The following is a 13944-nucleotide window of genomic DNA, read 5'->3' on the forward strand; positions in this document are numbered from 1 at the left end:
CTGGTGAAGAAGCTCAGAAGGGATTTAGTGAGATGGAGTCAATACTGTATGTAGTACTGCGATTCGTGGCCTTAAATTTTTCAGTAGCAGAAATTTAGGGTTCTGAGAAGAGCAGAAGCATTTTAAATTGTGTGACCTTACCTACTGATCTCTAAAAAGATCCAACTACTCCTGCTTTGTCTGCATCATCTGTCTCAGGAGGAAGGGGGACCAAATCATGAGTAGCAAATTGGAGCTTCATTCCCATTCTCTTCCTGGAACAGTGAGCTCTGAGCTGTCCCCAGTGTCACCCTTACTGCTAAGGTCAGACCAAGTACATCACCACCAACTCCACCCAGGGAGCAACACTCACAGCCTCGCATGGTTCTGTGAGACTCCACTTGAAAAGAGAGCCATGCTGGGTGCTACCACTCATTAATTTGTGATGCCCATTCAGGTCAGGTGGACATTTCAAATACTGCATGGTGTTGTAAACCTTTTCTGGGTTTTGCAGTATAAAAATAAAATTGAAAATTAGTTAGGATAAATATTTATTTTCACATAACATATCTTAATTGTGAAAAACACAGTAGTCTATTCACATGTACACATAAACTTTTGTAATAAATTACATCCAAGAAGTTGAGTAATTTTGAGCAGGAATATGAAATTAGAAGTAAATATAGCACTACATCTGCTTTACATTGTGTGTGATTTCAGAACGTTAAGATTAACATTGGAAAAGCACTTAAATTCACGCAAAACCAGAGTGTTTTAAAATAAAACCACTCTGAAATACTGAACAGAAATACAGAATGCCATTGAATACACTGATTTCTTAATATTCTAAGAGTTGGTCAAGTGAAGCTAATACATTTTGATTGTATACATTATCTGTAACAAAGTCAGCAACATGTTAAAACACCATCAGGCTGCTTTCAGGACAAACCAGTATTGAGCTTCTATACTAACCTTAAAACAATTGGAATCTTACAATTTATCATCAAGTACACAAAACAAAGCATTTAACCTTAATGCATCAGCATTTTTTTCCTAAATTTACATATACAAAACATGGAATTAGATGTGAATTCTTCTTTGCGTCCATTAGATGTTTTTTTTTCTCCATAAAAATGGCTTTTAATGGGCTTTGATAATGCTAAGGTAAATTTAGAACAGTGACCCTATTAAGTTTGCAGCAAAACGCAATTATTTATGGCTAAGGTATTAAAACACACATACTCACACACACAAAAACATTGGAATACTTTAAATGTGCTGAATGGGAAAACTTGTTCATGAGGTGTATAGAAAATTTGCATATTTGGGAAAGCTGGGGAATGTTAGAGCCCTATGGATGAGTTCTTACAAAGATTGCAAGACTACAATTCTTATTTTTAGGATTCAAAGTTACAGCATAATACTGAGAGTTAGCTTTCATTTTAATAATTTAAAAATTTATCTTAAAAAATTTAAAAATCAGTGAATTCCAAATAACACAATAAAACTTCAGCTCTACATCCCTATTCATTCAATACCTAATCTCGCAGTCTTTTACACAAAAGAACAGCTTGAAGGATCAGGCAGTAACAAAATCCATTACAAAAAATGTAATAGCCTTAAAGCCACATTTTACTTTGCAATGTTGTTTTTATCTTTTAATCAATATGTACTTGATGGAATAATAAAGAGCTGTAACAAAACAACAGCAGGATACCCATTTAATTATTATACACAATCTCTGAAACTAAGAGGTTTACAGTTGTTAGTGGAGAGAAGACAATATAAATATGTCCTTTATGTGGCTGAATTTTAGGCAATAAAAAGGAAGATCTTTGGGCAGGTGATAAAACTGCATGTGGGGTATAGTTTGTATCTACAAAAATTTCCCTATTATAAAATAATGGATTGATTAATGACAAAATGCATTTGTTTGGCCTACCATGGCAACATTCATACAATACAAGATAAGATACCATAATCACAAATTGCATTTTAAGAAATACTGTACCCATGTTTCACATCAAAGGATGTGGTGGTGTTCTTTAGCTAAGGTGAGAAAATGCTTTAATATATAATTTTATATATATATATTTATATATATATATAGGACTATGTTCCAGTTACATACAAATTTTAATATTAAATACACTGTATTAAATCAAGAAAAACTTCACAAATACAGAATCTGACCCTGCAATTCACATTGCAAAACTGAATCCATGACTTCAAATGGACAGATTAGGGAGGAAATTGTATCCTTGTTAGTTTGTTCACAGGGTCAGATCACTTGTTATTTTATAAACTTCTTAATGTTTGCTCGTCAGTTTGGGTCTCTTGAAATCATTTACTAGTTAGGTGATTAAAAAAAAATTGGAACAAGGGTTTTCAAGTTTATCTTGAATTAAGATTATTAAGTATTCTCACACAGAAAAAGTAGCAAAATACAGTACAAACCTATTAAGAGGAAAGTTGAATTTGAAAGAAATTTGCTTCTTACATTTCTGATACAAGTACTGATAAATGGCCAAGATCAGCAACGAACACAAAGATTTTTTGCATTGGCTACTGCAGACATTTACATTGATACTTGACAAGGTAGACAAGGTGAAATGAGACAAGTATTGCACTACATTACCTGTGCTAGTTTGAGATGAAAGACAAAAGTTACAAGGTAAATAATTTATATTTAGTGGTTGTGGCACTCCTTTAATTCGTTTGTAAAAAATTACTTGAAGAGCAAGTCATAGACAAGTCTCCCGGTCAACACCTTTCCCTGAGTCAGCTTTCTTCTCTTTTCTGATTTCAGCACTAGGAAATGAAAGGGGAAACAAAAAAAATAGAGTTACGGTAGCACTATCACACACACACAACTACATATATAATCTACCTGAAAACCAACATTGCACAGATACTTTATTTTTCATGCTTCATGGCACAAACTGGGAAAGCAGGTGAAAATTTCTGTGCTGAATGGTGTAGAGGACATCAGGCAGCATTTTAGTGACAAGGTAGGTAAAGAACTTAAGATGTACAGACAGCCAGCATGCAAGCAAAGATAGCCACTTATTTTTACTTTTTTGGCAAATACAACTTAATTTACTAAATAATGGTAATGGTACAGTTCTCAGACAATACCAGGGCATTCTTAAATGGAACAAACAAGAGGTCACAGTAAGTATTTCTTGTTTCTAAAATGTATTCTCTTGTTCAACTGTACATTTAGGAGGAATGATTCTGAACTAGAGTAATGCAAGCCAATATCCAACAAATATTTGGCTTTCAGTCTTGATTGGGGAGAGCAGAAGTCTGGGGAGGATGGGGAGAGACAATATTCCCCATGTGGAGTGTAATACATACTTCTTCATGTATACATTATAAGGAAATAAAAAAAAGCCTGAAAGATCAGACACAAGCTGTATAATTCAGAACACTAAACCAGAGTTCAAATTTGGATTCAGCTTTTTTTTTCTCCAGTTAAAACAATGTTGATTTGCCTACAGAAAGCAATATACGTGCAAAGCAGATGATTTTTTGTGTGTGTGAGTGTCCTAATTTACAACAGTGTAAATAAATAAAAAGTCATGTTCTTCCAATGAGTCTCAATCACAGCATGAAAATGCAAAGAGGCTTCCACAACACAGGCAAATCAAGCCTTCAACAAAGAGTGGCAGGGTATCTAAAGAAAACCAGATGGTTCTGAGAACAAACCTGTAGCAAGCACATAACCTACCAGGTTTCATGGGAATAATTCCTTAACTAGAATGAATGAGAAATAGGCTGAGTTACGCAAGGCTTAAAGAAAGCAAGATCAATTCTCAAATTCTTACGGCGATTCATGCACGATTCTACAATCATTTGACATTTTTCTTCACGTAAAAATTGCTTTAAGGATACAATTCAGTTCAGCCAAAGCTTACTTCTATGCCTATGGCAGCTTCCAGAGGTGTTAATGGAAATAGCTAAAGAATACCAACTTCTGCCACTTCAACTGCCAAATCTGTCACCTTCTGTAGAACAGTGATAGAATTGGGTACGTTACACTTTCTGCACACAAAGGGTATGCAAACAAATTCCAGGGGGGGGTGAATTGTAAGTGCAGCAGTACAGCAGGCAGGGAGTTACCTGTGCTTAGTACAAGCAAACACTGAGGTGTTGTGTGCCTTACAGTCTACAATATTTCCACGTTTTAGGTGCCTCTGTGATACCAGGAAAATCTTCCTTCTATTTAGGATTCACATCTCTGAGCAGCTCCTGCAGATGTGGGCTTTAATGCCTTGAGAAATTTGAAAAAAAAAGGACAAGTCCAGTCTTTTTCCAGTAAAACACGTCACTGGTGGATCTGTAAAGGGGTTGGAGTTCTCTTCCTCCCTGCCAAGGGAGTAGCCTAACTCGCCTCAGCAGGAAGGTCTGGGATGTGGGATTTTCATATCTTCAGGTGGAAAAGGAAACTCACTCATATCATCTACAAAGTGACAGATGCCTCTTTCTCCAATACTTTAAAAGACCAGCTAAGACCAGTCTATCTCCTGTCCATGGTCAGATCTGCATATGCTTTGAAATTGCTCTCTGAAGGGCTTAATACTGTGAGCAAAGACAGAGGAATGTTTATTTACATGTACCAAAGAGGGCTGTGCTTCAGATAAGTGCCTTGGTGTTCCATTCTACCAAGAAAGGCTCAAAAGCAGATTTTTAGGTCCCTGAGAATTTCAATAATAAAAAGGTTGGAAAATTGTAAAGTTCAGGTGCCTCTATGGCCAGGCAACTTGACTGAATCCCTTGTAAGTCCTCTCTTTAGACAGGTAAAAGCATTCAGGAGCCTGGGATGTAAGATCTCTCTCACGCTATGCTACTTCACAGAATCAGGGCCAGGGCACATCTTGTGATAGAAATTATCCATGCATCAGACTGGGAAGTCATTTGTATAAACCCTTCCTGTCTAAAATCTTTTTCTGTAGATGATAGTTTATAATTGGCCAAGTCAACTCAGCATTTAATTACTATGAGTAATTACTTGTTAATTGGTCAATGCCTTGCGTAATAGGCATTACATAAAATCATAGTATACTATCACAATTTAATTATCCCCATTTTATAATATTTTGAGATATAAGGAAGCAGAACTGACAGCAGAAAGGGAATACTAAATGTTATGTAGTTGAACTTCACAAAGTATCAGCAAAATTTATTTCAAAATGAGATTTTTTTCCCCCTCTATGATAAGGTACCCCATCACTGTGGAAATTGTTAATCTAATACTGCTGATCTTGATCATTTGCAAGAATTATCCTTACAACTGCTACCATTCCAAGCCTTTTTCTTTCCTTAATAATTACCTAGGATTGAATTATATCCTTATTTAATGATACATGCATTATATGTTCTATAATATTTTTGTAGTTCTATCCCTAATATGACTTAAGATTAAAGTTGCTTATGGCTTTGCTTATCAGAAAAAAAGTCTTTCAGAGTTAAAGCTTGTTGAATCTACTCCTCTTTCAGAATCTGAGACAAGCTAGAGTACCTGAAAATGCAGGATTTCAGAGTCTTTAAAGCTGTTTGTTTATAATAGGACACTAATATCTAAAACCAGAAAAATCTTATCTCCTGAGTCTTGGTTTTCAAGAGCAAAGATACAAGAACAAATTGAAAATTATATCTTTAGAAAATTATTTTCTATTTCATTAGTTTCTATTTCACTGCAGTTTCAAGGGCAGATCTCTTATCTGAGCCACAATGTATGTGGATGCTCTTTGTTCAGAGGGTCACGTTTACATCATCTGTCATACCACCAACGAAAGCAACATCCACCAGGAAAATTAAGACTCCTCTGTACCCAGGGGCTGTGAATGTACCACATCAGGTTCTTCTCTTTCTCCAGGCTTTCACAGCCTGGACAGCAGAGGCATTTGGCATAAGAAAACCCTCCAGTGGATCCTCCTCCCATGCACCACACTGATTTCAGTGACATGATCCTTTTCAGTCCATGTGTTGGGTGGAAGGCAAACTGGGCTATTTTGACTCTCAGTGAAATATTATCAAAATGACCACATTAGTGGGCTGCTCCATGGGTGTCTGAAATGAAGGTTCTCTGGTCATCAACTGCTCAGTCTTGTCTATGCAGACAGGGAAAGGAACAACTCTGAAAGGCAGCATGCCATTTTGGGGTAACAAAATTAAAAAACACTATCAGTATAAGTGTTCTCTTACTGCATCTGTTCACCTTGAAACAATGACTAGCTGTTTCAAACACAGGCTTTTGAAAAGTATATTTAGAAATGGGCAGAATATAATTCTGCATTTTAAAAAAGATGAGTAGGAATAAATGGATTTTGACATTTGATACACTACACTATTTAAATACACTATTTTAAATACAGACTAAATTTCAAATTCTAATATTTGGGACTTTAATTAAGAAATTTTACATTCTTATTTGAATTTTTTTCTCATCTTGTCTCCCCAAAAACTACACAAAGTCAACTCATTTGGGTTCCAAGGTGACACCATTTTGAATTGGAAGACACAATCAAGGAAAAGGTTGGGGTCGGGGTCTTACCTTTGGGGAATCAGCTTCTAGAGTGATTAGGAAGGGGAGCTTATGACAGAAGTGTGATACAAAACAATTAAATAGAAAATAGTTACATTTTAAATTTATGGAAGCAGAGGAAAAAATTCTCTTAGAAAATCACACTATGCTTGAATTTAATATTTTCTTATTCCTGTCGTAACTCTGTAGCACAGATAAAATAATGTGTCTTCATTTTACTGGACTAAATTCTAAAATTATTTAACTGTTTTGAGTACAAGTGAAGTAGGCAGAAAAATGTAAAGAAATAATGCAATCATAAAATTATTTTCACTCCAAATATTATTAGATTGCATTCAGAGTACTGGGTTCTTCATACAGCTATTTCCAGGGCAGTGATGATCACTTCTTTTTCAAGAGGAAAGAACAAAAGCAAGCAGAACAAATGCAATATCCAGGTGGAGGCTGGTGGTTCATTACACAAGCATCAGGCATGCTCAGCTTCATTTTCCACTGGAGCATAACTAAGTACCATGCAAATATTTGTGATTTATGTTTTTAAATAAATAGTGAATTTGTGTTTTGAGCTCAGAATATTACGACTGGACATAAGAAATAAAACTGCAAAATGCTAAAAATCTTTCTAATCCCTAGTAAAATACTATAATATTGGTTTGACATCAATATATAAAGTATAAGGAAGTTTAAAAAAATTAAGACCTTTTAGAAGGAAAGCTTGACTCCTTATCTTTTGCATTCTCTGAGGATATCAACAATGTCTTCCACACAGCAGTTTTTGCCATTTCATCAGAAATGTTTATCACAGATGGGTCATCTCTAGACAAGAATGAAAGTAAATACACAATAAAACAATCAGCAATCAGTCTTGTTACTTATTAACTCAATAAAAATCCTTGAAAACTGATAGTGATGAGAATAAGTGCAATATAAGTTAAGAGACTATGTTAAACTTCAGAAGTCCTGAACAATTACTTAAATACTCTCTCAGAACATCTTAGCATCTTATAAAGTATTTTCTTCCTCCAACAGCAATTAATCACAGTAACATCAATAAAATTTATTGTGTCACTACCAACTAATAAAGAAGAGAAAAATAAAGAAGTGTGAAATTAACTACTGCCCAAGATCTCACAGCATGAAAGTGGCATCACTGGATTAAACACAATCCCAAAAGGTCCTACTTATGCTCTGAAACTCCACCTACTTTTAAAAGCAATGAAAAGCCTTAACAAAATAAAATATTTAAGAAAAAAAAAATTTTTTTTATATTTAATTTAATAGAGCTAATAAAAATGCCCAAATTAAGCAAATCAGTAGTATTAAGTGGCACTTTGTAGCCGTTATGCTGTTTGCTTTACCTGGACTGCTCCAAACATGTATTTATACACTTAAATGTTTTAAGGGGTTCCTGTACATTATTCCTGACTTCATGGTTACTTGGCATTCAGTAAGCCCTCAGTAAACTTGCTGTTTGTTTTGGGGAACCACTTTAATCACCAGTATCTTGACTCTTGTTTTTAGCTACAGGACTGCAACCCTTACAGTACAGAGTTAGGTATTACCCAGGCAGCTCTACCAATGTCAACACACAATGGAGACCAACAGAGATCACACTGCAAGATAAACTAAGCTACATATTGCTAATATAAATTACAACAAGAAGGTATGGAGAAAACAAGAAAATAACCAGACCATTAGTAGTGTGATGAGTTAAAAGGAATAGGCAGGGATTTTTCAGAGACACAGTTACAAATCTCTTGATTTGCATTAGGAGACATTATGGTAGCTGTGTTAAAATATTAGAGAGAAGGCCACTCAAAGGTGATGTTCCTATGAATGCACATTCACGCAGAGGTTTCTGTCACCAGATATTTCAAATCTTTTATTAAGAATTTATTTCTGAAAACTTTAAATTATATTCATTCCCTATATGCTGGCAACATGTATTATTACTATCTATAACATAGATGTTCATGCTTTTTTAGTTGTGTCAACCCTCCATTATGCTTTATCTACCCAGGACAGCTCTTGATTCACTCATTATCTTACATAACAGGATTGAATCAGAATGTTTTACAATGTAATTCTGTAAGAACCTAGTTTTTCTGCAGCGTTTTCAAAATCCTTCCTGGATCCCTGCATGCATCAGGGTGAAGGGTTTGACCTGCTCTGCATCTTCCTTTTGCACTGTGCATGTCAGAAGCCAAAGCTCATTGTGAACAGTCTGATGCTGCAGTCCTGCCCAATGGAAGGCTTCCAGCTAGTGTGTCTTTTTACTAGGGAATGTGAGATCGTGTGGAAAGACTAGAAAAGAGCTGACCTTGTTAAATGCTGCAGTGTCTGGTTCAGTTCACCTATCTGTACCAAACAAACATTCTCCTGATATTCAGTAAGAATTATGAATAAATATTGTGGCAAATTTACTTTATTTAATTGCAACTCACCTAAAAGAGGAAAGGTATATTTTACCTGTAATGTCCTTCTAGTGGTAACTGAACAGTCCCTTCCTCTTCCATTGCTAACATACTTTGCTCTTCCTGGAACAAAGGAATTTAGACATGAGACAGGATATGAAATTGTGAAAGGTAAAATTTCTGTACTTTAATCATCTTTCCATTTTCTTTAAGTATTTATTTGAAATTCTTAAAGTAAGATACTTTTCAACTTTTACTTAAATAGTTGACATTTAAAACCTTCTATTTTAAAAGTTGTATCTTCACTTAATCGTATTTTCCAATGCCAAATAGAGCATTGTTTTATAACAATAAAGAGGAGAATTATTAACAGTGAGTAAACAACTGTCTGGTGAATTTTAAATAACACTGATAACAGTATATATGCATTGATGTTTACATACAAAAATTAGGGAAGATTATTTAAGTTTGTACACACAGTTTTAATACTGATAATACTGAATTTAATACTGATTTTTCAGTGAAAGGTAATGAAACAAGAAACCCAAAATTAGTTTTCACTTGAAGAGAATTAGGAGATAAGTCTACCAAAAACCATATGTAAAGTAATTACAAATTTAGCAAATCTGCCTTAGCAGGAGGGGAGAAGAATGAAGCAGCTCTCAAGTGCCATGTCCTGCCTGCAAGAACAAAGGAAAGCAACCTCCAGAAGAGGATTCCCAATGTCCACAGCCCTGGTCAGGATAAGCACAGCTAGGAGGTTAACAAGCCTTGGCAGGAAGGTGACCATCAAATCCTGCTCTAAATTGTTGCAGTGTGTGTGTGAGCCCAACAGACACCCAGAGACCTCCACAGCTTCCTTCCCTTTATAACAGTTTCCCTTTGTAACAGTTTTCACCAGTGCCTGTCTGAACGCATGGGTTGGCTAAAAAAGAGAGTTTATCATTTTCTGGCAGATCACCAAAGCCCCACGTGCATCACAAACACTGGTTTTTGGTATTAGCAGCAAGAGCCAGTACAGTTTTCCAAAATAGTAGAATTTAAGTTCTCTCTGCTCAGAAATTTGTTTCTTCAATGCTTGATTATTATAACTATTTCAAAAGTCACAATATTTTTTTTCTTCAAATGTGAAAGTTCTTTGTTCATTCTTGTCTCAGTGATTAACATCAAAGTGGCTTCCAAAGGAGGTCTGTGAGGAGAAGGCACGTATCATATCCACTATAATGTACAAAGCCCCGAAAAAAACATGGCCTAAAAATATAAAAACAACTTAAGTGATGAAATTAGGATCCAATCAAGTAAGTTTCAGATCCTGTCAACTACATTTCTGAATATTCTTGTGGGTAGAATACTTCTATTTTTAAAAGCTGTGTGATAGCAACTCTCCAATTAATTCCTTAGGCTACATGTCAGAAGTTTTTTATTACTAGTTAATTTTGTCATTTCCAGGCTTCACAGCTTCATAAGTTTTTGACAGTTGAACAGTTTTAATAATAGCTCTAAATATTTAGAAATGCCAAAATATGTAAAAATAACCTCTCAAAATAGACAGTGAATGAAATAAAGTAACACCAGTAGATTTTCCCAGTTTTGTTTTCTGATGCTATCCTATCAAGCAAGGGAAGGAAAGTGACATATAAGCAAAACATAAGTATAACAAGGAATTCTTTCCAATAACCAGACCCACATGAAGAGAGCTACCTTGGTTACTTCTGGTTACTCTGAATTGTGATGACAACAGACACCGTGATGAAACATCTCTCTGGTCTGCTTTGATTCAAGGCAGAAAACAATGACTCACATATTTTAATTTCAGCCTGGTAGTTTTACAGGCACGTACTAAATAGTAAATAATCATCTGGATTTTTTTCTTATAGGTAAAATCTTTTCCCCAAAATATATTCCATGACAGTATGTTGAATGTGTCAAGGAAATCAAAGGTAAGAGTTTACCAGGTTAAAGATGAGGCAGGGAGTTGTCAAAGGTCACAGAAGAATCACTCTTAAAAGTAGAGTAATCTAGTTTGTGTAGTTACCCATTCAAATTATTAGCTGATGTCCTATTTCTGCAAATAAAGCTACTAATGGGAAACCTTTAACACACATATTTCACTGGTCTTGGATCATGTCTCAGGGCATTCTTAAGGATAATTTTCAAGCTGATAAGGAATTATCTGAAAAGTATATTCTTTGAAATAGATTAGGAGTCCAGATCTGAAACAACCACCTGGGTGGCAATGCCACAGGATGCAAGTCTGAGCATTTGGTTAATGGGGTTAGCGGGGTCACTGACCTTTTCATTTCCAAGTGAATTGTTTCTGCAGGAGCAGAAGGACAGCTCTGGCCCAGAGTGTAACTGGGACACTGCACAGGGTCATGACATTGCTGAGAAAGGGCACAGCGTGATGCCTTGTGCCCTGTGTAAGGCTCAGGGGCAGCTGGAACATCCACACACCTTAAAATCTGCACTGCCTTCCTCAGCTTCTCCTGCAGGGATGAGACCCAGCCCAGTGCAGCATCCAAGTGCCCCAGAGCTGGGATCTGAGGGCTTTCCTACAGGCATAGGTTCATCTCTGCACACCATTTGAGTGGGTCTCAGAAGCAATCCCCAGATAATATTTTATATGACAGTATGGCAGCCTAAGAATCTACATCCCCACCTAAGCCTATCAGATTTGTAACCTTAAAAGCACTCATGCAAAATATGACAACGTTACACTTAGATACTGTCAACAAGTCTGCTTGGTACATGGAATGTGCCCTACAGAATTTTCTCTACATGTCTGAAGGAGAAATTGATAAATTGCTACAGACAAAGAAACCTGAAACCATGACCTACCTCTTTCTCAGCATCTTCCAGTTTCTTTTTCTTGCTCTCAGGCATCAGATCATCTAACCAGCTGAGCTCCCGCTTGGTAAAAAAGAAATCCATGAGTTTTCGGACAAATACCAAAGCTAGGACCTGAAAAGATATTAATGTAAAGAATTAGGAAATTAAGTATGTAAAACAGACAAATAGACTTGTAGAGGAATTCTTTCAAAAGTGACCAGTTTGTACTAGAATTTTATCCTTTAGTTTGAATAAGCTAACAGCTGCTATTTCTTTGTTCAAATGAAGTATGGTTTGAAGCATAACAATCACTGAGGTCAGTAAATATATTCTATTTCCTACTATCATCAGAGAAATCCCTTAAGCAGCAGATAAATAAACCATTATTTATCCCAAGACACAGAACTGTTAGGCTCCTCAGTTCAGTAAGCAATCTTCCTTAATGAGTGAATGTTCTTTCTGTAACAGGATTTAGTAATATTCCTTAAATAAAAAATGTCAAATAAATCTTACTATTTTTTCTTTAAGAGAAGAATTTTCCCTAAGAGAATATAAGTTGGGATATCCACACATAGGATTCAAAGCACAGGTTAAATGTCAAATTTTTCACTACTTAATACATTATAAATTTTCCTTGAACACAGAATCAAAGCAACATTATAATTAACTGTCCAAAATTATATTTTTCTTCAATAATAATTATCCACAAGTGAAAATAATTAGGAATTTTTAGAGGAAATTAAAAAATTCATACCATCATAGGAAAGACAATGGCAGCTCTTGAAACCTTTATAATCCAGAGAAGCACAAGACAACTCAGCTGAATTATAGTGAAGAGATGGACCTTTCTAAGAGGAACATGCCTTAGATAAATAAAATCTGGCTGGTGCTTTGCAGGCATCCAGAATAACTTTATCCTGTCAAAAAGCTGAAAGAGAAAATTTTACACGTTTGGATCAAAAGGAGGTGTAGGATCATCTATGCTGGCATTCACACACTGCCTAAGAGATCCTGAATATCCAAAGAATCTGGCTTGTTATTCTAAAGGCAAAAACTACATAATTTCAGCAGCACAGAAGAGAGTCCCTCAGTAACAACCATAAGGCTTTAATCTAGACTAGTCCAGCAGTGGCAAAGGACTTGTCTTCTCCCCACTGAGCCACCAGAGTACGAACGAGAAACGTGTCACTCAAGCAGAGTTTAATTACTCAGTCATACTTCAGTGCCTTTCCATTGGAATGCACATGTGCCTCCCCAGGTTGTACTGCAGGTGTGCTGAGACACTGAACTCTGCTGACTTACATTCTCTCCATTCTATAGTGCAGGAAATACCCTGTTCTTTGGCCATCACACACGTTGTTACTACACTGGGTGTTACCCAAAAAGAAGGTGGTTATTTTGAAATCATGAACTCTTAACATCAGGCAAAGCCAGACTCCAGAGTGGTCTTGAATCAATTGTGACTCCAACTGAATGGAAGCTGGTTGATCCTGTTGGGCATGTGCACTGTCACACTTCTTTCCTAATACATCCTAGACTCCTTTTTCAACAACTGAGCTCTACCTCCTTTGGCATATAAAAAGCTGCTCATGGAGGGACCTCTGCAGTCTTTTATTTCCGGCAAATTACCAATTTTCTTTTACTTCACCAGACACTTTATATCCCAGGCTGTTTTCTTCTCCATATTTCACTTTATTCACAAAACCAGAAAAAAAGGAATGAAAGCCAGAAAGCTGCTAGGAATGTCTGTGAGAGGTTCCTATTTTTCAGACCTATTTGGCTCCATACTGACCTGAGACATTTATGTCACGGCCAGTGATTATGGTGATACACCAATTCTCCCTGCATGGATGAGCCATACTATATTCACACAGCCTTCAGCAATGTCAAGTTTTGGAAATTTTTATTGAGCATGTGCAAACTGCATTTTTTTAAAGGCTTATAATTTAGCCAGATTTGAGTATATTCCTTTTTCACAGAAACAGCAAAAAGCACATCCTCCCACAAAAGCCATCTTATCAAATCTTTATTCCTTATCCCAGCATGGAGGAGGAAGATAAGGAGGGGGATGCTATCACTTTTCCAAGTAAAGATAGCCAGATTTCAGCATGTCTTAAAAACACTCCTCAATAGTGTAGTGTACTTTCTCATACCCCTGTTCTGAGAAACAGC

General features: G+C 36.0%; 2 protein-coding genes across 10 annotated transcripts in view; one reads left to right on the top strand and one right to left on the bottom strand.

The window, feature by feature from the left end:
* The window catches only part of DPP4 (dipeptidyl peptidase 4), a 75176-nt gene that overhangs the window by 41727 nt on the left and 19505 nt on the right, over positions 1-13944 (top strand). The window lies entirely within an intron of this gene.
* The window catches only part of SLC4A10 (solute carrier family 4 member 10), a 146771-nt gene continuing 133340 nt past the window's right edge, over positions 514-13944 (bottom strand). For 5 of the 9 annotated variants that reach the window (XM_071435040.1, XM_071435042.1, XM_071435041.1 and 2 more), the window contains 5 exons: positions 12527-12700; positions 11782-11904; positions 8999-9066; positions 7229-7345; positions 514-2790 (listed from right to left, as the gene is read on the bottom strand). In XM_071435040.1, coding sequence (XP_071291141.1) covers positions 2724-2790; positions 7229-7345; positions 8999-9066; positions 11782-11904; positions 12527-12700 — 549 coding nt within the window. In that variant the 3' untranslated portion in view covers positions 514-2723. Of the gene's footprint in view, positions 2791-3690; positions 3739-7221; positions 7346-8998; positions 9067-11781; positions 11905-12526; positions 12701-13944 lie in introns of those variants that run through there. The other 4 variants (XM_071435046.1, XM_071435043.1, XM_071435045.1 and 1 more) reach the window with 3 other exon arrangements.

The sequence above is a fragment of the Agelaius tricolor genome, unplaced genomic scaffold (assembly GCF_023055355.1).
Source record: "Agelaius tricolor isolate 1412-34295 unplaced genomic scaffold, bAgeTri1.0.p SCAF_10, whole genome shotgun sequence".
NCBI classification, from domain to species: Eukaryota; Metazoa; Chordata; class Aves; order Passeriformes; family Icteridae; genus Agelaius; species Agelaius tricolor.